The sequence below is a fragment of the Coregonus clupeaformis genome, chromosome 1, assembly GCF_020615455.1.
Source record: "Coregonus clupeaformis isolate EN_2021a chromosome 1, ASM2061545v1, whole genome shotgun sequence".
In the NCBI taxonomy this organism is placed as follows: domain Eukaryota; kingdom Metazoa; phylum Chordata; class Actinopteri; order Salmoniformes; family Salmonidae; genus Coregonus; species Coregonus clupeaformis.
Window position 1 is genome coordinate 43,599,516 of NC_059192.1, and position 27,627 is coordinate 43,627,142.

General features: G+C 44.5%; 1 protein-coding gene across 5 annotated transcripts in view; it reads left to right on the forward strand.

Annotated features, from left to right (window-relative positions):
- cpeb3 (cytoplasmic polyadenylation element binding protein 3) overlaps nucleotides 1-27,627 on the forward strand; it is a 75,709-nt gene that overhangs the window by 22,425 nt on the left and 25,657 nt on the right. For 2 of the 5 annotated variants that reach the window (XM_045221318.1, XM_045221321.1), the window contains exons 3-7: nucleotides 3,499-3,652; nucleotides 16,142-16,198; nucleotides 21,132-21,155; nucleotides 22,528-22,695; nucleotides 25,432-25,521. In XM_045221318.1, the coding sequence (XP_045077253.1) occupies nucleotides 3,499-3,652; nucleotides 16,142-16,198; nucleotides 21,132-21,155; nucleotides 22,528-22,695; nucleotides 25,432-25,521 (493 nt within the window). The remainder of the gene's footprint in view (nucleotides 1-3,498; nucleotides 3,653-16,141; nucleotides 16,199-21,131; nucleotides 21,156-22,527; nucleotides 22,696-25,431; nucleotides 25,522-27,627) is intronic. The other 3 variants (XM_041879794.2, XM_045221327.1, XM_045221343.1) reach the window with 3 other exon arrangements.

The following is a 27,627-nucleotide window of genomic DNA, read 5'->3' on the forward strand; positions in this document are numbered from 1 at the left end:
CATTTTGACCCCACGGGGTGAGATCTTGCGTGGAGCCCCAGATCGAGGGAGATTATCAGTGGTCTTGTATGTCTTCCATTTCCTAATAATTGCTCTCACAGTTGATTTCTTCAAACCAAGCTGCTTACCTATTGCAGATTCAGTCTTCCCAGCCTGGTGCAGGTCTACAATTATGTTTCTGGTGTCCTTTGACAGCTCTTTGGTCTTGGCCATAGTGGAGTTTGGAGTGTGACTGTTTGAGGTTGTGGACAGGTGTCTTTTAAACTGATAACAAGTTCAAACAGGTGCCATTAATACAGGTAACGAGTGGAGGACAGAGGAGCCTCTTAAAGAAGAAGTTACAGGTCTGTGAGAGCCAGAAATCTACTTGTTTGTAGGTGACCAAATACTTATTTTCCACCATAATTTGCAAATAAATTCATTAAAAATCCTACAATGTGATTTTCTGGATTTATTTTCTTCTCAATTTGTCTGTCATAGTTGACGTGTACCTATGATGAAAATTACAGGCCTCTCATCTTTTTAAGTGGGAGAACTTGCACAATTGGTGGCTGACTAAATACTTTTTTCCCCCACTGTATGTGGTGTATTAACACAATAAGTGGTGGAGTGGTCTGATAGAGGAGATGCAGTATATGATGGGTCAGATTCATTAGGGCAGAACGTAGCAAAATAATTTGCAATGGAAAATAAAAACAAGCATTTCTTATAGGACAAGTTCAGGTAGTCCCTCCCTGTTTTCTTCCATTTCGTGCCTAATGAACACAACCCAGGTCTTTTAGCCACTGACTGTGAATGATGCCCTTCACTCTCTTTATTCAGGATTAGGAGAGCGCATGGTGTTGGAAAAAGAGGGGAGGCGAATGAAAAGCTCAGCATTTTAAGTGTTTACAGTTTGTACCAAGTGGGCAGATTTTTATCTGCCGCGGCGGTGTTGTGGATCCAGAGAGGGGGGGGAATAACACTTTTGAATGCTCAGCCGAATGCACGACAATAGCACTGGTGGCAAATAATAATGTGGCCTTGAGGCTAGGGAAGTGGACTCACAGGAGACGGCTGCGAAGGGCTAGGCCTAACCCGAACTCACCTGGCACACTCTGTATGTCACTCCCTCACTTGCCTACACCCTCTTAAGCTCATTCACTTACTCGCTGACTTACTCGCCTACAATAAAATATATGTTATGATACGATCTACTAGAATGTGTCTGCTTCTCAGGTCACTAGTATCAACACAGGCTCCATATTGGATCAGTCTCTCCCTCAAAGAACCAGGAAGTGGGCCAAAATAAGCTCACAGAATCAGCTCTGTAGTCTGGTCCAAATGTATAACAAATGGCCCTAAACTTTATAGGCTGAAATCCATACAGACCTTACCCCTCAATGCCCTACCCTCCTCCCTCTCGCTGTGAACTTTGATGATTCAGATCAGATTAATGTAGGCTTCATAGCACCTATTGAGTAGAATATGATTGATTCCACTACCAAATTGGTATTTTATTCCATTTAGCCAGCCCACAGACAGCTGTAATGTTAGAAACGAGATCCAGGCAGCCCAGCAATAGATGTGTTTAGAGGGTGGCCACATAGCAGGTCAGCTGGACAGAAGGACTGACACACACACAGAGGGGGTACTTAATCTTTGGCTGAAGGTCAGGCATGTTTGGTGACAAGCTTCAATGTATTTCAGACGCATTCTTCCCTACAATATTCTGATTTGTCCCCGTACATACACTCAGTGGCCAGTTTATTAGGTACACCAATATAGTACCGGGTCAGACCCCTCTTTGCCTCCAGAACAGCCTGAATTCTTCGGGGCACGGAAACGTTGCTCAATATGTATAAAGGGACATAACGTGTGCCAGGAAAACATTCCCCACACCATTACACCACTGCCACCAGCCTGTACCGTTGACACCAGGCAGGATGGGGCCATGGACATATGCTGCTTATGCCAAATCCTGACTGCAATTAGCATGACGCAACAGGAACTGGGATATGTTAGACCAGGCAATGTTTTTCCACTTCTTGATTGTGCAGTATTGGTGAGCGGTTGCCCACTGGAGCCACTTCTACTTATTTTTAGCTTATATGAGTGGACCCGGTGTGGTCGTCGGCTGCAATAGCCCATCCGTGACAAGGACTGATGAGTTGCACTTTCCGAGATGCCGTTCTGCACACCACTGTTGTAGTGCACTGTTATTTGCCTGTTTGTGGCCCGCCTGTTAGTTTGCACGATTCTTGCCATTCTCCTTTGACCTTTCATCAATGAGCTGTTTTCGCCGACAGGACTGCCACTGACTGGATGTTTTTTGTTTGTTTCACCATTCTCCGTAAACCCTAGACACTGTCGTACGTGAAAAGCCTAGGAGGCCGGCCGTTTCTGATATACTGGAACCAGCGCGCTTGGCACCGATGATCATACCACGCTCAAAGTCACTTAAGTCACTAGTTTTGCCCATTCTAACGTTCATTTGAAAAGTAACTGAATGCCTTGATATAAATAGCCTGCTTTATATAGCAAGCCACGGCCACGTGACTCACTGTCTGTAGGAGCGAACCTTTTTTGTTAGTGGGGTGGTGTACCTAATAAACTGGCTAGAGTGTATGTCACAGGTCATCTGTTCAGAAATGTAAACTTTATGATTTTGGAGGAATGGCTATTATGTGACACTAGCCCAGGGATGGTCATACACACCATACGGAAACATCTTGAGTGTTTGAGGAAAGAGCACACTCACAAATCACGCCATACTTGGCACGATCTACCCTTGATTGGAAAGTGTGTCCCTACTCTTGAAATCGTCAGCTTTTTACTTGCCAAGTGACATAGTTGTAACGATGAAATGATAAATGTATGTGCAGTGTGCATACACTTTTTCCGATCAGACCAACAGAAATGTGCACACTGTGCAATCCCAGCAGCTAAAGTCAAATACTCTCTCTCTCTCTTAGTTTCTGTTGACTAATTGATATTTGCTGAGATTACAAGATCAGCTGGTCTTGGCCTGCTTTGATGCTCCAACAATACCAGGGCGGTGTGTTGGTACATGAAAACCTCTGGCTTCGACTCCGTACCGTTCTGCCCTTAAGCAAAGGGAACCAACCAGAATTTCCACAGCAAGGCAAATTGCAAACACATGCAAGTTTCCCATGGTTTCTGCTGTGTAATATCAGGCAGTATGGTCTATGATCGTCTTCTTTGATTTGGGCATGAGAGTTGTAAGAGGCCCTCATTTAGTTGAAACCCTGCTCTCCCCTTATCGGGGTCACTGCTGAACTTTCAACAAATGGATGTGTTTGTATGTTTTGTGCATCTGTGTGGATGAGTGTTCCTATTTCTCTCACAAGTCATCAAGCTATTATCAAGATACTATCGCTTTTATCTCAAGCTACTCTTAAGCAAGATAGTGTTGAGTACTGATGATGTTGTTGTGTTCTACTTTGATAACCAGCTGAGATAAGATAACTAACCTCTGACCCCTCTCTTCTCTTGCAGGACCGGAATCGGCCCTTTGATGCATTTAGCTTGCACTCTTTGGAGAATTCCTTAATGGATATGATAAGGACTGACCATGACAAAGGTAAACCACACCCAGCTGGTGGCCCACCAATGACTATCGCTGATATTATATGGAGGAAACATTTTGCAGGTTAGGAGTATTCATACATCCACGCTTATGAGTTGTTTTTGGCTTCATGGCTTCATATTTGCCTTCTCTACCACCAATACAATCTAGTAGATTTTTTTTTGCAGTCATACATTTAATACGATAAATGAACCACTGGCCTTACCTGCAAAATCCTACACATTGTTCTTGTACTCTGTGTGGAGTGTACACTTTTTTGATCTGCTTCTCTGCATTGTCTTCTGACTTTAATCAAGTAATCATGATGACATTTCTGCTTCTGTTTCCTTGCTGTCGCACATGTAAATATGAATGTTGACAAGATGGCACTTGTGTCATCATGGTGTGTTGCCGTGTTTTGTGGTTATCTGATGTTGTTTTGAGTGACAGTGTGTGATTGATTGCTCACGTGTGTGTGTGGTCCTTTATGTGCCTCTTTGAAGGTGTGTGTGGTCAGTGAAGGTTATTGTGGTCAGTGAAGGTTATTGTGGTCAGATTCTGTGTGCCTCTGTTCCTTTTAGTGAGTGGGGAGAAAGGATACGAGACAAATTAAAATTGGGATGAAACAGAGCTCAAGTTGCCCCTTTATAGGCTACGCCCCTGCTGTGGGATGACTATAACATTGATTCAAACTCGATGGGGCCATACTTACAAACTCTTGCTTAAACCTAAACTTAAAGTTTTTCTTGAAAATGCTACATTTTAGCATTTCCCATAGGCTTTGAAAAAGCACCCGCCGAGTACCAGCCTCGTCAATTACCGCTGGCTGCTGGTAAGCTTTTTTTTACTTAGGACGCCACCTGGCAATGATTACAAATTATGGTACATTACTGCTATTTGACAAGACCATGAGCCTCTCTGATATTTTTTAAAATGTACGAGTCAACATGGGCCAGCATCCCTGTGGAAGACTTTCGACACCTTATAGTCCATGCCCCGGTGAATTGAGGCTGTTCTGAGGGCAAAAGCGGCTGCAACTCAATATTAGGACAGTGTTCTTAATGTTTTGCACACTCAGTGTAAACATACATGTTGCATAAACCTCCTATCTCTTTTTTCCGTAAAAGCACATGGATGTTTGTGAAACAGATCAGCAAAAACTTTTGAATTTTATCTAACGTTAGTAGCCTAGTCATCATGACTTTTTTCACATTATGTTACGTTACAGCCTTATTCTAAAATTGATTAAATAGTTTTTTCCCCTCATCAATCTACACACAATACCCCATAATGACAAGCAAGAACAGTATTTTTGCAAATAAAAAATAAAAAAAATAAAAGGGTGAATTATCTCATTTACATAAGTATTCAGACCCTTTACTCAGTACTTTGTTGAAGCACCTTTGGCAGCAATTACAGCCTTGAGTCTTCTTTGGTACGCTACAAGCTTGGCACACCTGTATTTGGGGAGTTTCTCCCATTCTTACATTCTTCTCTGCAGATCCTCTCAAGCTCTGTCAGGTTGAATGGGGAGTGTCGCTGCACAGCTATTTTCAGGTCTCTCCAGAGATGTTTGATCGGGTTCAAGTCCAGGCTCTGGCTGGACCACTCAAGGACATTCAGAGACTTTTCCCGAAGCCACTCCTGCATTGTCTTGTCTGTGTGCTTAGGGTCATTGTCCTGTTGGAAGGTAAACCTTCGTCCCAGTCTGAGGTCCTGAGTTGTCTGGAGCAGGTTTTCATCAAGGATCTCTCTGTACTTTGCTCCGTTCATTTTTCCCTCGATCCTGACTAGTCTCCTGAGTGGCGCAGTGGTCTAAGGCACTGCATTGCAGTGCTAGCTGTGCCACTAGAGATCCTGGTTCGAATCCAGGCTCTGTCGCAGCCGGCCGCGACCGGGAGACTCATGGGCAGCGCACAATTGGCCTAGCGTTGTCCAGGGTAGGGGAGGGAATGGCCGGCAGGGATGTAGCTCAGTTGATAGAGCATGGCGTTTGCAACGCCAGGGTTGTGGGTTCGATTCCCACGGGGGACCAGTATGAAATTATTATTTTTTTATACAAATATGTATTCACTAACTGTAAGTCGCTCTGGATAAGAGCGTCTGCTAAATGACTAAAATGTAAAAAATGTAAATGTAGTCATCCAGTCTCTCCCGCTAAAAAACATCCCCATAGCATGATGCTGCCACCACCATGCTTCACCGTAGGGATGGTGCCAGGTTTCCTCCAGATGTGACGCTTGGCATTCAGGCCAAAGAGTTCAATCTTGATTTCATCAGACCAGATAATCTTGTTTCTCATGGTCTGAGAGTCTTTAGGTGCCTTTTGGGAAACTCCAAGCGGGCTGTCATGTGCCTTTTTACTGAGGAGTGGCTTCCGTCTGGCCACTCTACCATAAAGGCCTGATGGTGGAGTGCTGCAGAGATGGTTGTCCTTCTGGAAGGTTCTCCCATCTCCACAGAGGAACTCTGGAGCTCTGTCAGAGTGACCATCGGGTTCTTGGTCACCTCCCTGACCAAGGCCCGATTGGTCAGTTTGGCTGGGCGGCCAGCTCTAGGAAGAGTCTTGGTGGTTCCAAACTTCTTCCATTCAAAAATGACGGAGGCCACTGACATTTTTTGGTACCCTTCCCCAGATCTATGCCTCGACACAATCCTGTCTCGGAGCTCTACGGACAATTCCTTCGACCTCATGGCTTGGTTTTTGCTCTGACATGCGCTGTCAACTGTGGGACCTTATATAGACAGGTGTGGGCCTTTCCAAATCATGTCCAATCAATTGACTTTACTACAGGTGGACTCCAGTCACGTTGTAGACACATCTCAAGGATGATCAAAGGAAAAAGGATGCACCTGAGCTCAACTTTCCAAATGCACTGTATTTCATTTCATCCCTGGTATAACCAGTGCACAGGCCAGTCTGAGTAGGCTTTGCAAGTTCACTGTCACGCGACAGCAACAGGCATGCATGCAGTTTTACAGCAAAGAAAACAGCTCTTTTCTAGCTCAAATGGTAAACAAAATATGACCCATACAACCAGAGTTACCATTTTTTCTTTCTGCGGGCCTTTTTAAACTAATCCTGGGCCGATAATTATTGGTTTGATAACAAACAACTTTGTTCAGTCACGTTACCTAGCTAACTAACATCCTGGTAACTTGACAGTAGGTCTAGGGAAATTCGATTGGCACTGGAAGAAAGGAAAAGGATCTGCTACTCATGAGATGTGCTTCAAAGGTAGGATTCATATAGGCCGAATGTAATCCTAAACTATATCAAAAATCAATCTTTTTCTGGTGTTCCTTAAATTCTGTTTGGTGCCTAACGTTTTTAAAGTTGGGAGCAGGGTGTGTGTGGGAGAGAGAGTGGGGTGTGTGTTTATGTGAGAGAGGGGGAGAGGGGGAGAGAGTGTGTGTGTTACAACTGAAGAGTAAAGAAGGTTTCATGCAGTGTTTTCCCCTTACTGACACAATGACATGCAGATCATTATGCATGTATATTCCTTCCTCCCATTCCTACAGCCAAATTACAGGTAGGCCTTTGCAAATATGAGAAAATTGATAATACTCGGTATCTTGATACTTGGCCTGGTATCGTATCGTTAGTAAAATGTTGGTATCGGGACAACACTAGCAAATAGTCATGCTGGTGGTGTTACTATAGAGCATTTTAGAGAAAAAGTTTAGGTTTTAAGCAAGAGTTCGTAAGTATGGACCCCATCGCATCAAACAAATGGGTTCAAATGTGTCTGTTGGGTTGCTGGGAACATGAGAGAAAAATGCCACTCCAAAGGCTGGCATAGTGATTATTTGATACAAAGAAACAGAAAATCTAAGCAATGGTTCAAATGCCTTATTTCAGAGAAATACAAAGGTAGCCCTTGGTCTAGGAGCAAAGAGAGTTTACTGTGAAAAGCAACATGTTGTTTTGGAATGGATACTCTCCCCAAATTCTTTCAACACCACATGTATGTCACATGTATCTGTCACAGAGTCACACTCACAGATTCCTTGAGATAATTTTGTCAGAGTAGGTCACATGCCTATTATGAAAACTGACTCATGTTCAGTGTTGTTTTCTTAGCCTGCCAGACAATGGAAATGTTTGGGAGGTGTGGAGTTGGGGGGATATTATGAGAAGCTGCCTGCTGCTTTCTCATGCGTATATTCTGTTTTTTCAATATTGTGTCGAGAGAGCATTGTTTCATCGCCGCAAAGGTCATCACGGCCATGCCCCACTTCACTGGAACTAGAGGAGGGGACAGAGAGACCAGAATCTCCTGCAAATGTTCCCCTGTTGTTGTAAATCAGCTCGGGGAGAGAGGGAGACTAGAGAGAGACTGGAGAGAGAGACTGAGGGAGAGAGCGAGTGGAAGGCTGAATCCCAGCCAGATGGTTCCACATTCATGCCCCATCACTGTTTACTCCCCATCCTCGTGTCAACAGCGTAGGTCTGCCTTCAGAGAGGCGTGCTGCTGCTAGGCCTGTCACAGAGCAGCTCTTCCCTGGTGGTGTCCTCCTCCCCTTCCTTGGCTCCTAGGCCTGTCACAGAGCAGCTCTTCCCTGGTGGTGTCCTCCTCCCCTTCCTTGGCTCCATTGGCTGAGGCTGCCCATAGCGCTAGTCTGTCTTGCCAACGGTCATTGACAATGGCCATTGGCACTGATCATAGGAGTTAGCAAGACGGCACAAACTGATCTGGGACCAGGCTAAAGGACAGCCACCAAGGTCTGTCACTTATCCTTTCCCTTTGTTATTATTTCAAGGTGAGGAAGACTTGCGCTATTATAGTTAACAATGTAATCAAACTCACCCCCCCCCCCACTAAACTTTCATGCCGACAATAATAGTGTTCTTTCAAAGACATTTCTCTCATACCTAGCATTTTTTTACCCCGATTCCTCGAGTGTTGTTTGGGATTCCAATCATGTGTGAAGGAGGAAAGTGTGTGAGAATGAGAGGGCAGGCACGGGTGTGTGATTATGAGAATGGGGGGGGTTGCACAGAGGGTGTGAATGTGAACCCCTCTCTGCCTGACTATGATGGCGAGAAGGGCGAGACTCTATAGAGTTGACTGAGTGTTTGAAGAGGAGTCAGTCCAGAGAGAGGGAATGGGAGGGCAGAGGAGCGGGTGCCACGGAATGCCACTCCATTCTTGTGATCCTCTTTAACTCCTGAATGCTGATTAATCCGATCGGAATGGCATGCATGGGGAATTTACGCTCTGTTTTGAAGGGGAGGGGAGCCGGGCTGGGATGTCGTGAACAAACTGTTTTATTTTTTTTGCTCCACACTGGAGCGCATGAAGTGAGTTCCTAAATTGGGTTAGCTCACATGTGGAGAGTTAATAGTTAGGCTTCCCCCGCGCCACAGTTCCTTCCCTCGGCCTGGAAAAACACCAGCAGCCACCAAGCAGTGGCTATGGCGCACAGTCCTCCTCACACACAAACACATACTATAAACTGCTCGATAGACGTGTATATACTGCCACATGCAAATCAGGCACTATTCAAAGCATTCATGTCAACACACTGAACACAGACACAGACACACACACACTGCTCAGCTGGTCTGCCTCACATGATCTTATAAATGTGACTGTATGCCTCGGCTACAAACAAATTCCATTGTCGCTTTGTTTTGCACTTGAGCTTTAAAAAATTGGCTGTTATGGGTTTAACATTTATTTAGTGATGTTTTAATTAACATGAATTTCAGCGGTGCGTAGAAACATGTAGCCTGTGCTACTATGCAAATTTTGTTAATCAGTAGGCTAATATAAGTGTCAAATGAAGGCAAACAGATTGTTTGTCATCTGTAGCACCATATACTGATCAGCCAAAACAAGCTCAATAACTTAATGAATGCACACACTCCTATGAATATACATTAACCTGTATTGTGAGTAGGCCTATGCCATCTTAATTTACCCAGTTTATCAAGAGATTTACCGTTCAAATAAAAGTATTGCCATGATGTTATGTAGTTAGATTGGTAAAAACAGTCACATTTATTGTTTGATTTTAAAATTGATGCATTTATGCATACATGTCTGTCTCTAGGCAATTTTGTCATCCAAATGTTCAAATGTATTGCTATTGAACATCAATATCGGCCATCCGCCTCCTTGACCCCAAAAAATTGGTATTGGCACCGGCCCTAAAAAATCCATATTGGTCGTTCTCTACCAGAGTGTGGTCAAGACATCTGCTGCAACTTCAGATTTAGTGTGTCAGCTCTGCTGCACCTGGGAGCTAAAGGTATGGCAACACACTCCCAACAGTCATGTACAGTTGAAGTCGGAAGTTTACATACACCTTAGCCAAATACATTTAAACTCAGTTTTTCACAATTCCTGACATATAATCCTAGTAAAAATTCCCTGTCTTAGGTCAGTTAGGATCACCACCAATAGTAGAGATAATTGTTTCTTTCAGCTTTTATTTATTTCAAAACATTCCCAGTGGGTCAGAAGTTTACATACACTCAATTAGTATTTGGTAGCATTGCCTTTAAATTATTTAACTTGGGTCAAACGTTTCAGGTAGCCTTCCACAAGCTTCCCACAATAAGTTGGGTGAATTTTGGCCCATTCCTCTTGACAGAGCTGGTGTAACTGAGTCAGGTTTGTAGGTCTCCTTGCTCGCACACGCTTTTTCAGTTCTGCCCACACATTTTCTATAGGATTGAGGTCAGGGCTTTGTGATGGCCATTCCAATACCTTGACTTGGTTGTCCTTAAGCCATTTTGCCACAACTTTGGAAGTATGCTTGGGGTCATTGTCCATTTGGAAGACCCATTTGCAACCAAGCTTTAACTTCCTGACTGATGTCTTGAGATGTTGCTTCAATATATCCACATAATTTTCCTTCCTCATGATGCCATCTATTTTGTGAAGTGCACCAGTCCCTCCTGCAGCAAAGCACCCCCACAGCATGATGCTGCCACCCCTGTGCTTCACGGTTGAGATGGTGTTGTTTGGCTTGCAAGCTTCCCCCTTTTTTCTCCAAACATAACAATGGTCGTTATGGCCAAACAGTTCTATTTTTGTTTCATCAGACCAGAGGACATTTCTCCAAAAAGTACGATATTTGTCCCCATGTGCAGTTGCAAACCATAGTCTGGCTTTTTTATGGCGGTTTTGGAGCAGTGGCTTCTTCCTTGCTGAGCGGCCTTTCAGGTTATGTCGATATAGGACTCGTTTTACTGTGGATATAGATACTTTTGTACCTGTTTCCTCCAGCATCTTCACAAGGTCCTTTGCTGTTGTTCTGGGATTGATTTGCACTTTTCGCACCAAAGTACGTTCATCTCAAGGAGACAGAACGTGTCTCTTTCCTGAGCGGTATGACGGCTGCGTGGTCCCATGGTGTTTATACTTGCGTACTATTGTTTGTACAGATGAACGTGGTACCTTCAGGCATTTGGTAATTGCTCCCAAGGATGAACCAGACTTGTGGAGGTCTACAATGTTTTTTCTGAGGTCTTGGCTGATTTCTTTTGATTTTCCCATGATGTCAAGCAAAGAGGCACTGAGTTTGAAATACATCCACAGGTACACAAACTCAAATGATGTCAATTAGCATATCAGAAGCTTCTAAAGCCATGACATCATTTTTTGAATTTTCCAAGCTGTTTAAAGGCAGTCAACTTAGTGTATATAAACGTCTGACTCACTGGAATTGTGATACAGTGAATTATAAGTGAAATAATCTGTCTGTAAGCAATTGTTGGAAAAATTACTTGTGTCATGCACTAAGTAGATGTCCTAACCGACTTGCCAAAACTATAGTTTGTTAACAAGAAATTTGTGGAGTGGTTGAAAAAAAGTTTTAATGACTCCAACCTAAGTGTATGTAAACTTCCGATTTGAACTGTATGCTTAAACATACACTACAATACCAAAAGTATGTGGACACCTGCTCATCGAACATCTCATTCCAAAATCATGGGCATTAATATCGAGTTGGTCCCATCCCCCTTTGCTGCTATAACAGCCTCCACTCTTTTGGAAAGGCTTTCCACTAGTCTTCTAACTGTAAATACTAATCTCAACTAGTTTAAAGGCCCAGTGCCATCAATAATGTGATTTTCCTGTGTTCTATATATATTTCTACACTATGAGGTTGGAATAATACTTTGAAATTGTGGAAATTATGAAAATGCCATTTTAGTGTACATTTCAGCCTGTTTTGGTTGGATGGAGTATTGGCCTGCCTGGTGACATCACCAAACCAATAACAGAGAGGTTGAGTACAGACCCACTGAGCAATGGTGTTTGTCTTAATGTGTTTGTTTATTATAGGTCAATATATGATAAAATGTGAGTTGAGTAAGGTTTTATCAGGAGGGAAGCTACAACTTCAGAGTAAACAGATGGGGTAAGAGAAGGAAGGGGAAAGGGCAGTGAAGGCTTTCATTTGGGTCAGAGAGATGTCACAGCAGCCTGACCCTGAGGTAAAAGGATGTCAAAAGGTCACCCAGAAAATCAGGCTCTCATGGCCAGGCTGACCGATTTAAACTGAGCTTGACCTAGTTCAGAAAAATATAGGCTAGACTAACTCAAATGTGCACTTTCAATCATTTGCTCAATCACCTGATGACAAGAAGATGCCTCTGCACTTTAAACAGTCTGCAATCATTGTAGGGAGATGAGGTAAGAGTACTTTCTAAGCTTTGTTGACGGTGGTAAAGGTTAGATACACACACCAACTAGCTCCATTAGCTTAGCTTTTGTCCATCCAGCCTCTACCAGCAGTAGTGAGATGAGCTTTGATGAAAAACAGTCTTGTAGTCTTATTCTGTTGGCCTTTCTTTGAGGGTATGAATGATGTTTTTGTAGAGAAAGATGTCTCTTAACTCTTTCATTTACAGAACATCTAGGGTAAATAAAGCTGGCATTTGTCCTTTGAGGTTTTCAGACAGTTGTGGAGTTGCATTTCATTGCCAGTAGCCTGAGTATGAGACCCCTCCTCTAGTCTCAAGGTGTTTTTGTCGGCTGGGTTAACACTTCCACACCTCCCCGTTGACTTGCCAGTCCTCCCCATAACTGCTGCTCTGGCTTTTTCCAAAAGCAGTTATTGGGGAGCTTTAATATGTTCTTTAATATGGAACAGAGGTTGAAAAACGTGGCTATGGCAGAGTTGGAGAGAACTCCAGGTGTGAAGCAATCGCTGATGAGCACCTCATGGAATCTAGAGAAAGGTTAACCTTTTAGGATCATAATTTGCTGTACAATGCTTCTCTAAATGCAGCCCAATGAAAACCAGTCAATTTAAGCTAAACCAAACACACCTAGCCATTCCTAAGGGCTAGTCTTGGGGAGTTTCTGCATAAACATTAGAGGTGGTTTGGAGAAATGAAGACACTAGTCTATTACTCTGTCCAGTTCCCCAGTAGTGTACAGCAGCTGTCCTGTATTTCTCTAGCCAGTCTAGTGCTCTAACCCAGTGTTTCTTAATCCTGGTCCTGGGGACCCAAAGGGTACTATTGTAATTATTCTGCACTATAGCCTATTTATTGCCTTACCTCCATAACTTGCTACATTTGCACACACTGTATATATATTTTCTGTTGTATTTCTGACTTTATGTTTTTTTTTTTACCCCATATGTAACTCTGTGTTGTTTTTATTGCACTACTTTGCTTTATCTTGGCCAGGTCGCAGTTGTAAATGAGAACCTGTTCTCAACTGGCTTACCTGGTTAAATAAAGGTGAAATAAAAAATAAAAATAAAAAGGGGTGCACATTTTAGTTTTTACCTTAGTGCTACACCTGATTCAAATCATCAAAGCTTGATGATGAGTTGATCATTTGAATTAGCTGTGTAGTGCCAAGGCAAAAAACTAAATGTGCACCAGGACCCTCAGCCCTATGTTATGTAGTTGTAACCCAATAAGGTCATTGTTCAGTCTGCACTTCATCAGAGGTACCGGGACTGGGGACTTACTGTCTTTGTTCTGAAGGAAGTGGATGACATGCATTTCCAGAAACCCCCCCCCTGCCTACTGACTGATCACAAACCCCCCTGCCCAAGCCCTCGGTGAGGAAATGTCACCAGCCCAGCGCCCTGAGGCCATGCCACTGAACTGGGGAAGCAGATGGCACAGGCCCAGAGCTATTTTAGGGCTTTCGGGAGCAACTGTCCACTTTGTCACCACTACAATGCCTGGGTGGTATTTATTAGCACTAAATGGAAGAATACAGACTGAAATGGGGACAGAGCACCTGAACGTGTCCAATAAGAAACGGTCATTTTCTTTTTCCGTTGCAAAACGTTTTGCTACGGTGTGCCCTAATGAATACAACCCTGGTTTAGGTAGGACTACCATGGAGCCCAGCTATTTAAGAGGCAAAATGGAGGCATCACATCGCTCTCGTCCCAGTGCAGCTAGAGCTAGGGGGCTGGATATATTCAGGGTTGGCTGTGACCTAACACTCCAGTAATGCTGTGTCAATTGTACATTTGTCAATTGTACTGTACATTGTAAAAAGGTTTGCAAATCCATAATTTAGTACCTGAAGACACATCACATTGTGGTTCCTATTGAGTGTGGCTCATGTCTATGACTGTCTCAAACAAAAGAAAACCACACATTTTATTCTAGAGTGTGAGTCAGGGATGTTATCATACCAAGTTGCTATCTTCCATCTGACATGGTTTACAGTTTCTGAGAAAGAATGGGGCTATATCTATAGAATATTATTTTGACATCCTTTTTGACAACATGCTCACTCAGGCGTCACAATACAGTGATGCTGGCACACACATTACGTTTTCTTCACTCAAGATAGCCAAACCATGCTCTCATTCAGTTAGAAATAGGGTGAAAATCGACTCGGTGGGTGTGTGCGTGCGTGCACGCACTCGCTCGTTCACAGGATTGACTATGCAAAGGATTGCCATATAAGCCCCTCTGTTCTCATGCCGGATTATGACTTGTTGAGAACTGAGAGGAAATCCACATCTGCTCTCATCTGTTGATCTGTTGGACGGGGTGGCTGCACTGGCTCCTCCCCCTCTCTTGTTTTCACCCACATCTCACTACTAGTTTCACTGCGGTTTCCAGCCTAGGAGGAGGACTGGGTTGTATTAATTAATCACCAAACGGAAGAATACAGACTGAAACCGAAAGGGACTATACCTCAACTTGTCCAATAAGAAACACTAATTTACGCTTTCCGTTGCTAAACAATTTGCTACTTTCTGCCCTAATGTATACGACCCTGGTCTAAACTGTTGTAATGCTTTTATCTGTCTGCTGCGGCTTAGTTTTGAAACTTTTTGACATCTTGTTTGCGCCGTTCCAGCGTACAACACAGCTGCCCAGTCTCTCACAGGTTTCTCTCTATATATAGACATACACACAGTGAACCAAGATGTCTGCCCCTGCCATTACCCTTGCTTTGTAGACATACTGTATAGACTAAGTGCAGATGTTTAGCACTGTGTTGAAACATGTTGCCCTGTTGGAGCCAACACGTTAGTTGCACGTTTTCTGTTGGGTAATGGATGTAGAAATATCTGCCATTTAGAGGCAAGGTTGACTTGCTGGACCATTTTGTTCATTATATGAACTCCTGAACCCCGTTTCTCATTTGTCCATGGCAGCATTTTGCTGCTCTTGTGTTTGCAAACCAGCCAGTTATTTAGTGTTGTTGAAAGGAAGGACTGGGGAATTTAAAGTGTCACTTAAAAATGGATGGTAATTTGTCTTTGGCTACAGTGAATCCTAACTCAACGGTTCGCTATGAAACAGCCTACACTATGTGTGCTTGTATTGTGGCCTTGACAGGTGCTATTTTGTTGCTTCTCTGTGTCATGGAAATTAACAATGGAAACATATTCAGAAGTAGTGTCATCATGACGCACCTAGGGTACGTCAGTGATCAATTTGAGGATCTAGCCTAGGCTACTTATTTGACAGTCAGGGTACCACACACACCCACAATAATCTGCAGAATATCGAGAATGACATGTTTTATGTTTCCTTCAGTCCTTTCCTATTTGCTGCTTGAGATGAGCTTGGCCGTGTGAATTCGTGTGTATGAAAGAGAGAGACAGAAGGAGGGAGATGTACTACAGTCTGTACCAGGAAGTCCTTTCACTGGTTGGTGTGGAGGATGTCTGGGCATGTCCACACCACACTCTTGTCACCAGAGCAGAATGCATACTCTGTCACATTCTTTGCATTGGAGTGTTCATTGTTTGTGTGTGTGAGATACGACACAGGAGAGCGAGATAATTGAATGACTGTTTTCCATAGCCTAGCCTAAATCTTTTTGCTGTTTATCACACACGTTTGCCCTGGTTTGGTTTCTCAATGATACTAGCTTATTTTCTGTGGGTGTCTTTTTACCAGGTTACGTCGACAGTATAACATGTACTTAACATGTAACATTGTATGCAACATGTTGTCCCCTCAGAACATTCACATAAGTTATATGTTTCATGTTAGCGTTTCCATATTTTGTGTTGGTATAGAACGTGATGAGTGTTTGTGTTCTGTATGAGACACTGTTATGTAGGCCGACATACGCAAGTTATAACCTGTAATCTGTTGTTTGTCTACAGGACGCATGGGTCTGAACTTTCACCACCCCGGAGCAGATCACATCATGCCATTGAACAGTGAGTAGCATTTCGAAACATACAATACATTTCCCTTTGCAAATCCCTCTGTATGTTATTATGGATGTGTGTACTTTTGCTTTAATTGTGACAACTTAAAGTGGTGCCATTGTGTTGCTTCTCTGTTGTATGGAAACTAACAATAGAAACCTATTCAGAAGTAGTGTCGTCATGACGCACCTATGCAGGATGCCTCAGGATATGCCCTAGCTGCTAGGGTTGGGGCGGGGATCACCACAGGGCCCAAGCCCATACCCAGCAGGGCACAGATGCCCACCCACGATAATCCCACCTCGCACCCCTTGCCAAGTGTTACCCCCTGACACCATAAACCCAGCATGGACCTCTCTCTCAGTGCAGAGCAGGGAGGAACCACTGTCAATACCGTCTGTAAAAATAGCCGACCTGTAAGCCTAGACCCCCACCCCCGTTCCCCCTAGCAGATTGCAAACAGCCCACATGGTACGCCCTGTCCGTGTCGTACCATGTGGAAGAGGTCACAGGGTTGGGTCCACACAGGCTCGAGGTGAGGCCGGCAGCAAGGGTTTTTCATTTTTCAGTCTCCAAGAGCGAACTAAAATCCTTATATTTCAGAAATGTCAGAAAATCTATTTTTCTCCCTCTGTCCAGTCAATTTTTTTTTACAGACAGTGAGTTGGCAAAAGGCTCTTTCAGCCTTGTCAACTTCATTGAGAGGAGAGAGGATCGGGGTGTCCATGGTGACTGGTGGAGCTCAGCTCAAGACATCTGGGAGTGTTAGTCGAGCCCTGGGTTATGTTCATTAGGCACCAGCCCTGGGTTATGTTCATTAGGCACCAAATGAGAGAAGACAGACTGAAACAGAGAGGGACTACCTCTAACCCAGTGTGATTTGAATCAGGTGTAGCACTAAGGCAAAAACTAAATGCTCATTTTGTTTTCCATTACAAAACATTTTCGGTTGTGTGGCCTTATGAACACAATCCTGGTTCTCCTAACTTGCCTGGTTGGGGATGCCAGCGGGGATGTGGTAAGAAAAGAGCGGAGAAGAGGATGAATGGAAAGGAAGAAGATATCCAACAAGGCTTAAAATAACTAATTTTACTGCTGTCACAGCTTGTGCCGTCTGTTTTCTCTTCAACTTGTTCTTTTCATCATCAGTCCTTTGGAAAACACATTTCAAATCGATGTTAAACTGCGGTTCTGGAGGGTTTCACTTAATCTCAGATCTGCATGGAGCTCTGGCATCTGTCAGAATTGGCAATCGCTGCTGTAGTCTGCCATGTCTTTGGACAGCAAGGCTTTGGATGTGAGGAAAGCGGGTTAACGTTAGTCTACTCTCCATTTCTCTCCATTGTTTTGTCTAGACTATATAGAAATCTTTTGGAGACCCATTCTCTCTCTACCCACCGCTTTTGTGGCTTAGATGAAGGATGAGCTGTAAGACACCCAACATGGATGTATGGATGAAGAAGGGCAGGTCTGTGAATAGTTCAAGGAGCTAGTAGGCGTTTTCCGGTACCGCTCCCCCCCAGGAGATCTTCCCCGTCCTCCCTTCAAAGTCTCCTCTCTGACACTCACATTTTGGACTCCTACTATTCCCTCCCCCTCATCCTCCTCCTCGTCTTATTCTCCCTCACCAGGGTGACTGACACAGACACAGTTTCCCAACACCACTTACTAGTCTACACTAGATCAGTGGGTTCCACCCTTCCACCTTCTTCCCCTTGTTGCTAGGCGCCTTTGTCTCTCCTAAGTCCCAGACAGTGGAAGAGTAATGCGGAGAACATTGGTCTGAACAACTCTGCTCTGTGGTGAGAAGAGACTGAGAGTTTTAATGAAAACCCAGTGAGAGAAGAGGTCTGGATACAATGTCTCTGTCAAGCGCAAGGGAAGGGAAGGGGGTCGGGGGGTGGTCACACAATGGCACTGGCACAATGGACGCCCCCATATTGGTTTTTAGGAGAAGACTTTGTTCTCTGTGACACTTGACTGTGAGAAGGTCTGTTTAGGCATGTATTACCCCCCCGCCACACACACACACACACACACACACACACACACACACTGTCTACTGGCATTAATGTTACAGACTATAATGCCTCTTTCTGCCTTGTTTGCCTCCTGTTGGCCTTCTGTTGGCCTTTTTCTCAGGCACAAGGCTCCTAATCAAATCAAATCAAATTGTATTTGCCACATGCGCCGAATACAACAGGTGTAGACATTACAGTGAAACGCTTACTTTCAAGCCCTTAACCAACAATACATTTTTTGTAAATTTGTTTAGTGTTAAGTACAAAAAATTAAAGCAAATAACTAAAGAGCAGCAGTAAAATAAAATAACAGTAGGGAGGCTATATACAGGGGGGTACCGGTGCAGAGTCAATGTGCGGGGGCATTGGCTAGTCGAGGTAATTGAGGTAATATGTACATGTGGGTAGAGTTAATGTGACTATGCATAAATAATAGACAGAGTAGCAGCAGCATAAAAGAGGGGGGTGGGGGTGGGGGGGCAGTGCAAATAGTCCAATGATAAGCTGATAAGTCTTAGGTAGAAGCTGTTGAGAAGCCTTTTGGACCTAGACTTGGCGCTCCGGTACCGCTTGCCATGCGGTAGCAGAGAGAACAGTCTATGACTAGGGTGGCTGGAGTCTTTGACAATTTTGAGGGCCTTCCTCTGACACCGCCTGGATGGCACGAAGCTTGGCCCCAGTGATGTACTGGGCCGTACACACTACCCTCTGTAGTGCCTTGCGGTCGTAGGCCGAGCAGTTGCCATACCAGGTGGTGATGCAACCAGTCAGGATGCTCTTGATGGTGCAGCTGTAGCACTTTTTGAGGATCTGAGGACCCATGCCAAATCTTTTCAGTCTCCTGAGGGGGAATAGGCTTTGTCATGCCCTCTTCACGACTGTCTTGGTGTGTTTGGACCATGATAGTTCGTTGGTGATGTGGACACCAAAGAACTTGAATCTCTCAACCTGTTCCACTACAGCCCTGTCGATGAGAATGGGGGTGTGCTCAGTCCTCTTTTTTTTCCTGTAGTCCACAATCATCTCCTTTGTCTTGATCACGTTGAGGGAGAGGTTGTTATCCTGGCACCACAAGGCCAGGTCTTGGACCTCCTCCCTATAGGCTGTCTCATCGTTGTCGGTGATCAGGCCTACCACTGTTGTGTCGTCAGCAAACTTAATGATGGTGTTGGAGTCGTGCCTGGCCATGCAGTCATGGGTGAACAGGGAGTACAGGAGGGGACTGAGCACGCACCCCTGAGGGGCCCCCGTGTTGAGGATCAGCGTGGCAGATGTGTTGTTACCTACCCTTACCACCTGGGGGCGGCCCGTCAGGAAGTCCAGGATCCAGTTGCAGAGGGAGGTGTTTAGTCCCAGGATCCTTAGCTTAGTGATGAGCTTTGGGGGCACTATGGTGTTGAACGCTGAGCTGTAGTCAATGAACAGCATTCTCACGTAGGTGTTCCTCTTGTCCAGGTGGGAAAGGACAGTGTGGAGTGCAATAGAGATTGCATCATCTGTGGATCTGTTGGGGTGGTATGCAAATTGGAGTGGGTCTAGGGTTTCTGGGATAATGGTGTTGATGTGAGCCATGACCAGCCTTTCAAAGCACTTCATGGCTACAGACATGAGTGCTACGGGTCGGTAGTCATTTAGGCAGGTTATCTTAGTGTCCTTGGGCACAGGGACTATGGTGGTCTGCTTGAAACATTTTGGTATTACAGACTCAGTCAGAAGGCACTAGCCAGTTGGTCAGCACATGCTCGGAGTACGCGTCCTGGTAATCCGTCTGGCCCTGCGGCCTTGTGAATGTTGATCTGCTTAAAAGTCGAGCGTGATCACACAGTCGTCCGGAACAGCTGATGCTCTCATGCATGCTTCAGTGTTGCTTGCCTCAAAGCAAGCATAGAAGTGATTTAGCTCGTCTGGTAGGCTTGTGTCACTGGGCAGCTCACGGCTGTGCTTCCTTTTGTAGTCTGTAATAGTTTTCAAGCCCTGCCACATCCGACGAGTGTCAGAGCCGGTGTAGTACGATTCAATCTTAGTCCGGTATTGACTCTTTGCCTGTTTGATGGTTCATCTGAGGGCATAGCGGGATTTCTTTTAAGCGTGTTAGGTGCATTTAAAGAAGGTTACGAAATTTCACATGTGAAAACACATACCAAACAATACATTTGTTTTGGTCTTTCGTGTTAGTCCTTTGCTACTGTATTTCCTAAACTCTAGCTAATACTCCAAAGGTTAATTGTGAGAGCTCACATGTATCTAATGAAAGGGAAAGAAAGGGCACAGCGTCTTATTGCTGCCTGCTGTACCTTGGGCCTGTTCACTAGATTACGATCCCACATAGTAGGGCAGTCCTCCTCTCTCTCTTTTCCTGTCTGGACCCTGAGACTCAGGCTGTCACCTCCGTGGCTCCATCCAGGACAGCTGTGAGTGGAAATTTCCCACTAGATAAAGACTAATGTTTCACTAGTTAATGGTAATGACTAACGACACCTGTCTAATGTCTCCGCGTGTCGCTTTATCGGCCACATTCATGAATATTCACGCTGGGAAGAAATTCGAGTAAAACGTGAGCTAGGTAGTAGTCCGTGTTTATTGCCTGAGATTATATCCTGGGTTATAGGGTCTTGTTATTGCAAGTGACTATTTCAGAGCAGTTAGGCCTATTATAACCTCGCCCATCCTCCTCTAGTCTAGTCTAGCCCGGCTAGGGTAGGTGCAGCAGGTTTCTTGTGGGATACTGCCAGCCAACCCATAATGACTCCTTGTCTCCCACCATCGCTGATGATTAGGTGTGGCTGTCTGCGTCTGTGGTGTCACTGTTGCCTTGGTGATGTTCTGCCTGGTTGTCTTCCCATGAAACCCATATCTCTGTCTCTCTCCTTTCCATACCCCTCTGTCTCTCTCTCCCTCTCTCTTCCACTGTTCACAAGCAGCCAGGAGCTATGGCCGCAGAAGAGGTAACGTGTGGAGTTCTACTCTGTTTCTGCTTGCCAAAATGAACGGGAGGCACGAGCACAATTGCTTGGCTCTCTCCGTACGGTTGTCTCTCCAGAGCAACTGGGTTCTAATGTGATGTCACATAATCTGCCTTCATCTGTGCCGTGATTGGATGAAATCATATTAATTTATACACCTTTTTTTGTTTTGACGTCATTGCATTTAGTTAAGTCGAGGAGAGGCGGATCATTTTGTATCTTTAACCTTTTTCATTTTGCTTAATGCAACTTTATTTTCTCTTTAATATTCTGAGTCATTGTGCTACTCCTGTATATCGCTATATGCAACTGTATTGGCTACTGCTTGTGGATTATTAATGAATTCACAAGTATAGACCCTCCATATATTATGGACAGATCCAGAGCAAGTCCATTTGGAGCTGTGCCAAAATGTTTAGGTCTAGTCATAAAAACATTTGAGAAAGTACACTGACTCAAACTATTTATGTCCTGAATGGCTAAGATGGGTGCTGCGGACATGCTCTTCTCTGATTTGGAGTGTTCAACTAATTAATACCTTTACTCAGTGAGGAACCCTGGTAACATATGCAACGTTGTTGCAATGCTTGTATTTTTTGTATCTAAGAATTGGAGGACTTTTAAGTTGGCAGTACATTCGTCCACATGTAGACAGAGCTTATGACTCAGCGATAAAGGGGAGTCCTCCTCTATCTCCCCATACCACTATTGTGCAGTTACATAGTCTCTTTCTATAGCCTTGTACCTGTTAGCATAGTAAATAAAACTATATTTAAAGTAGCCTATGCCTATCAGAGGCTTCTGACATGGCCTACCTCCAGATCTTAGATACATGCAACACCATTCAGTCAGTACCATAGAATTAGGAATTAGAACAGAAAAAAATAGTAATGTAATACGATCTATATGGTCAGTACACAGTCCTCTATGTGCTTTCACCTGTAAGAGGTAATCTACTGCTGTGGCAAATGGTCTGCTACCTTCCCCTCCATCCCTCCTCCACCCTCCACCCCTTGTTCCTATGGCCCGCAGGAACAAGGGTCTATCTGGTGTAGGAAGGCTATGAAGGACCTGTATTGGTTTGTGATTGGACTGAACTGAATGGGTTCGAGGGTGGAGGAGGGCAGGCAGGCAGGCCCACAATGTTTGAAGAATGGGAGCTCATGAAGCAGCATGATGGTGATTTGAGCTTCCTCTCTAAGGAGACTGCTATTGTTACCAGTTTTAATAACACCATGTTTCTCTCTCTTTCTTTCATATCTTCCCTGTCTTCTCTTATGTTCTGTGCCCTTCTATTTTCCCTCTTTCTTCTGCCTGTTACTCTTGCTTGTCCTCTCTCTCTCTCTTTTTCCAGGTCGCTCTTCACTCTTTCCCTTTGAGGACGGTTTCCTGGACGACGGGCACGGTGACCCCTCTCTGACCCCGGGGTTGAACTCGCCCACACGCTGTCAAAATGGAGAGAGGATGGAGCGCTACTCCAGGAAGGTGTTTGTCGGAGGTCTGCCCCCTGACATAGATGAAGGTACGGACGGATGGTAGTGGAACTAGCCTGTGTCCCAGATCTGTTTGGGTTGTCTTGCCAGCCCCTATTGTGAGTGTTTGGCATGGCAATGACCATGGAAGTTGGCAAGACCGCACAAACAGATCTTGGACCAGGCTACCACCTTACTATACAATCACTATATATCCTCATAGAATGTCCATCAGCTGCATGGCACATTAATCAGATTAGTAAGTTTAGTGGGTTTGCATTAGCTAGGATAGTACAAGCCAGATGTGGGTATATAGTGGGCTAAACGGCTGGTTCTGTGTCTGTATGATGCCTCTATCTGTCATGAAGCTGGTTCTCTGGGACTGTGAACTGACTGGTTATGCTTTGTGGGTTTGTGGCAGTGAGCTGGCAATCAGTCTGGCAGCAGATGTGATAGTGTGTTATCCCACAAAGTGTGAAGAGGGCATAGTAAGACTATGGGAATCTGGAATGGTGACACTGCTCAATGTGGCTTTCATGAGACGCACGCACTCACAGACGCAAGCAAACACACATAGAACACAAAACTTGCACAAAACACACACACACACACACACACACACACACACTAGTATACATACATACACACACACACACACACACACATATACAGTGGGGGGGAAAAGTATTTAGTCAGCCACCAATTGTGCAAGTTCTTCCACTTAAAAAGATGAGAGAGGCCTGTAATTTTCATCATAGGTACACGTCAACTATGACAGACAAAATGAGATTTTTTTTCCAGAGAATCACATTGTAGGATTTTTAATGAATTTATTTGCAAATTATGGTGGAAAATAAGTATTTGGTCACCTACAAACAAGCAAGATTTCTGGCTCTCACAGACCTGTAACTTCTTCTTTAAGAGGCTCCTCTGTCCTCCAGTCGTTACCTGTATTAATGGCACCTGTTTGAACTTGTTATCAGTATAAAAGACACCTGTCCACAACCTCAAACTGTCACACTCCAAACTCCACTATGGCCAAGTCCAAAGAGCTGTCAAAGGACACCAGAAACAAAATTGTAGACCTGCACCAGGCTGGGAAGACTGAATCTGCAATAGGTAAGCAGCTTGGTTTGAAGAAATCAACTGTGAGAGCAATTATTAGGAAATGGAAGACATACAAGACCACTGATAATCTCCCTCGATCTGGGGCTCCACACAAGATCTCACCCGTGGGGTCAAAATGATCACAAGAACGGTGAGCAAAAATCCCAGAACCACACGGGGGGACCTAGTGAATGACCTGCAGAGAGCTGGGACCAAAGTAACAAAGCCTACCATCAGTAACACACTACGCCGCCAGGGACTCAAATCCTGCAGTGCCAGACGTGTCCCCCTGCTTAAGCCAGTACATGTCCAGGCCCGTCTGGAGTTTGCTAGAGTGCATTTGGATGATCCAGAAGAGGATTGGGAGAATGTCATATGGTCAGATGAAACCAAAATATAACTTTTTGGTAAAAACTCAACTTGTCGTGTTTGGAGGACAAAGAATGCTGAGTTGCATCCAAATAACACCATACCTACTGTGAAGCATGGGGGTGGAAACAACATGCTTTGGGGCTGTTTTTCTGCAAAGGGACCAGGACGACTGATCCGTGTAAAGGAAAGAATTAACGGGGCCATGTATCATGAGATTTTGAGTGAAAACCTCCTTCCATCAGCAAGGGCATTGAAGATGAAACGTGGCTGGGTCTTTCAGCATGACAATGATCCCAAACACACCGCCCGGGCAACGAAGGAGTGGCTTCGTAGGAAGCATTTCAAGGTCCTGGAGTAGCCTAGCCAGTCTCCAGATCTCAACCCCATAGAAAATCTTTGGAGGGAGTTGAAAGTCCGTGTTGCCCAGCGACAGCCCCAAAACATCACTGCTCTAGAGGAGATCTGCATGGAGGAATGGGCCAAAATACCAGCAACAGTGTGTGAAAACCTTGTGAAGACTTACAGAAAACGTTTGACCTGTGTCATTGCCAACAAAGGGTATATAACAAAGTATTGAGAAACTTTTGTTATTGACCAAATACTTATTTTCCACCATAATTTGCAATTAAATTCATTAAAAATCCTACAATGTGATTTTCTGGATTTTTTTTCTTCTCAATTTGTCTGTCATAGTTGACGTGTACCTATGATGAAAATTACAGGCCTCTCTCATCTTTTTAAGTGGGAGAACTTGCACAATTGGTGGCTGACTAAATACTTTTTTCCCCCACTGTATATATACTGTACATTTAGACACATATTAGTATATACACTGGTACACACACACACACAAGACACACACACACAACACAGAGTTTGTGAACAATGCGTGCCCATGGCCTCTTGGAATATTAATGAGTTTCCACAGTACAATTACCCTAGTGAGAACAGAAACTGTCTGGCCTGGAGTGTGAAGACGTGTTTAGTGTTTAATGCAGTAGACTGGACAGCATTTGGAGAACAAGCAAAAATACTAATATATTGTTGATGGCATACAGTGAGGGTAGACAGTAGACACTTTTTTTGGTGGCCTGCTTGACATGCAATTGTGCATCATAGTTTCCATGGCAAATTGCTCCATGACCATGGTAACATATATATATATATATATATATATATATATATATATATATATATATATATATATATATATATATATATATATATATATATATATATATAATATATATATATATATATTATTTATATATATATATATATATTTTATTTTCTTCTTTTTTTTGTAGATGAGATCACCAACAGCTTCCGTCGCTATGGACACCTGGTGGTGGATTGGCCCCACAAAGCCGAGAGCAAGTCCTACTTTCCACCTAAAGGTAAGAACAGTTTCTTCTCACCAGTCTGTAAAATAACAGACCTCAGTCCATAGTAACAGGTGTTATTGTTCAGTCACTGTCTCAGGGAGATCACGCTGCGCTGCTAAGGCAAAGGTTGTTTGTGAAGGGTTACGTTACCCAGAATTCCAGGGTCACCTTGTTCCTCGCATTAAGGCGTCTCGAGGCATCTGTTTATTTATATGGCCCCCTAATGCTATCTCAGGGATAGAAACACACAGCCCCACTCTGGTCTCGCACCACAGGCTCCTGAAGGGCCCAGAGCACTTAGTGTTTTTCTGTTAATACATAGAGAGTGCAAAGGCTTTCTCCTGGCCCCTGGCCCCCGGCCCTCTTGGGTTTCATTTGCACAGGTGACCATAGCGGAGAAGGTCCTTCCTTTCAGGCCACTATGCCTGTATCACATCACTCCGCTGGCCCTCCACACAGACACACACACACACACACACACACAATTCTCTGTGTCATATTAGGGAAACTATTAAAGCCGAAATAGCTGACATTCCTCAGGCAGATGGTAATATGCTGCAGCTGTGAAAACTACCAGTTTCTTCCCTCTCTCATTTTCGATTTCCCTGTTTTTTGGGGTGATAGACTTTATTTTCAAAGTTCAGGAGGGAAAAATGCAGCATCCTTTTAGGGGAATGAGTTAGGCTTAAGGGCCGGAGGATTCCTTGTAAGGAAGGGAGGGAGGGAAGACTTGGTTAGCCACAAGGAAACCACCACCTCTTGTTGTAATCGCCCACTTGTGTTGATGTTGTAATGTAGCATTGGGCCACTTGGTATTTTAATAGAGGCCCTTCTCCCTTTGGAAACATGGATGCCATGTGAGAACGGCTGAAAACCCTTGTCTTCCTAATTATGCAGTTTGAACTCTGCACGTTATAGTGATTGAAGGAGTTAATGGCGAAGTGCTTAGCAAGAGATTTGTGAGTGTGAGTGTGTCTGTGAGTGTTCTTCTTTGCGTGTGTGCGCGTGTGTGTATACTATCCTTTCATGCGCTGTAACGGGTGCTTCGCAGATGTGGGATTCCCATCCAGTGGTCATCAATCTCTCCCCATATTAAAAGTGGTTCCAAGCTGACCTAATGGAAGATGGTAGTCACTTCGTTCCATCCTGTGCCACATTAAAATGAACAGTTATGTGTCTCTGTACAATTATGAAACTCTGTTTTTGGTTTGGGAGATGAGGATGACTCATGTTGTGGCTCCCAGGCCTCGCAGAGGGCAGGGCACGGTCCATCTGTGGTCTGAACTGGGATCAGTTGTAAGCCTGGGGCCAGATAGGTAGTTATCCCTGATGGACAGGCCTGAGGTCCGTTCACGGGCCACTGCTCTGTTCCTATACTTCCTAGTACATGTGTCCCATGTTGGGCTTAGTCCATTCTCTCAGCCTGCCTGTGTCTGTCTGTCGGCCGGATGATGTCACTGAACGATGTTGCCACGGCGGTGCTGCTCACACCTGCTCATTGAGCCCTGCAGTCCCAGGCGTCACCGTTGGCGACGAGCTCCAAACACTGCTGAAGCTATTTCTGTCTGCTCCGCACGGAGGTAGAGATGAGTGAGGAAGGAAAGGAGGGGGGTCCTTTGGGGTTTAGAGTGGCTGCTTTTAGGATAATGTGTCTGTGTCAGAGCCTGGATGCTGTGAGCTTATCCATGTTACAGGGGGGCGAGGTGGGCATAGGCTGGCTTAAGAGGACAGGGCACCCCCTCTAGCCAGGGGGTCTGACAGACACAGGCCACTCTAATGATGCCACCGGAGCCCCATTGGCAGTGCCCTCGCCCCTAAGGTCTCTCTACTCATGGTACAGAGAAGATGTATGGGGGATGATCGAGGATGCATTGAGTGATTTCTCACAAATGTAGATGATTAGTAAAGCTTAATTTCACCTCCTCTGGTCTCAGCTGCCTGTGCTTTCGTCACGCTCCCATGCCGATTTGTTTTAGGAAAGCAGATATTTGTGTGTCTTTCCTCCCTCCCTCCCTCCCTCCTTCCTCTCATCATGTAAGCTGCTGTCAGCAGTGCATTTGATTTACTTTCAGTGGCAGAGTTACTGCTCTTAGTGGTTTGTCTGGTCTCTCTCTCTCC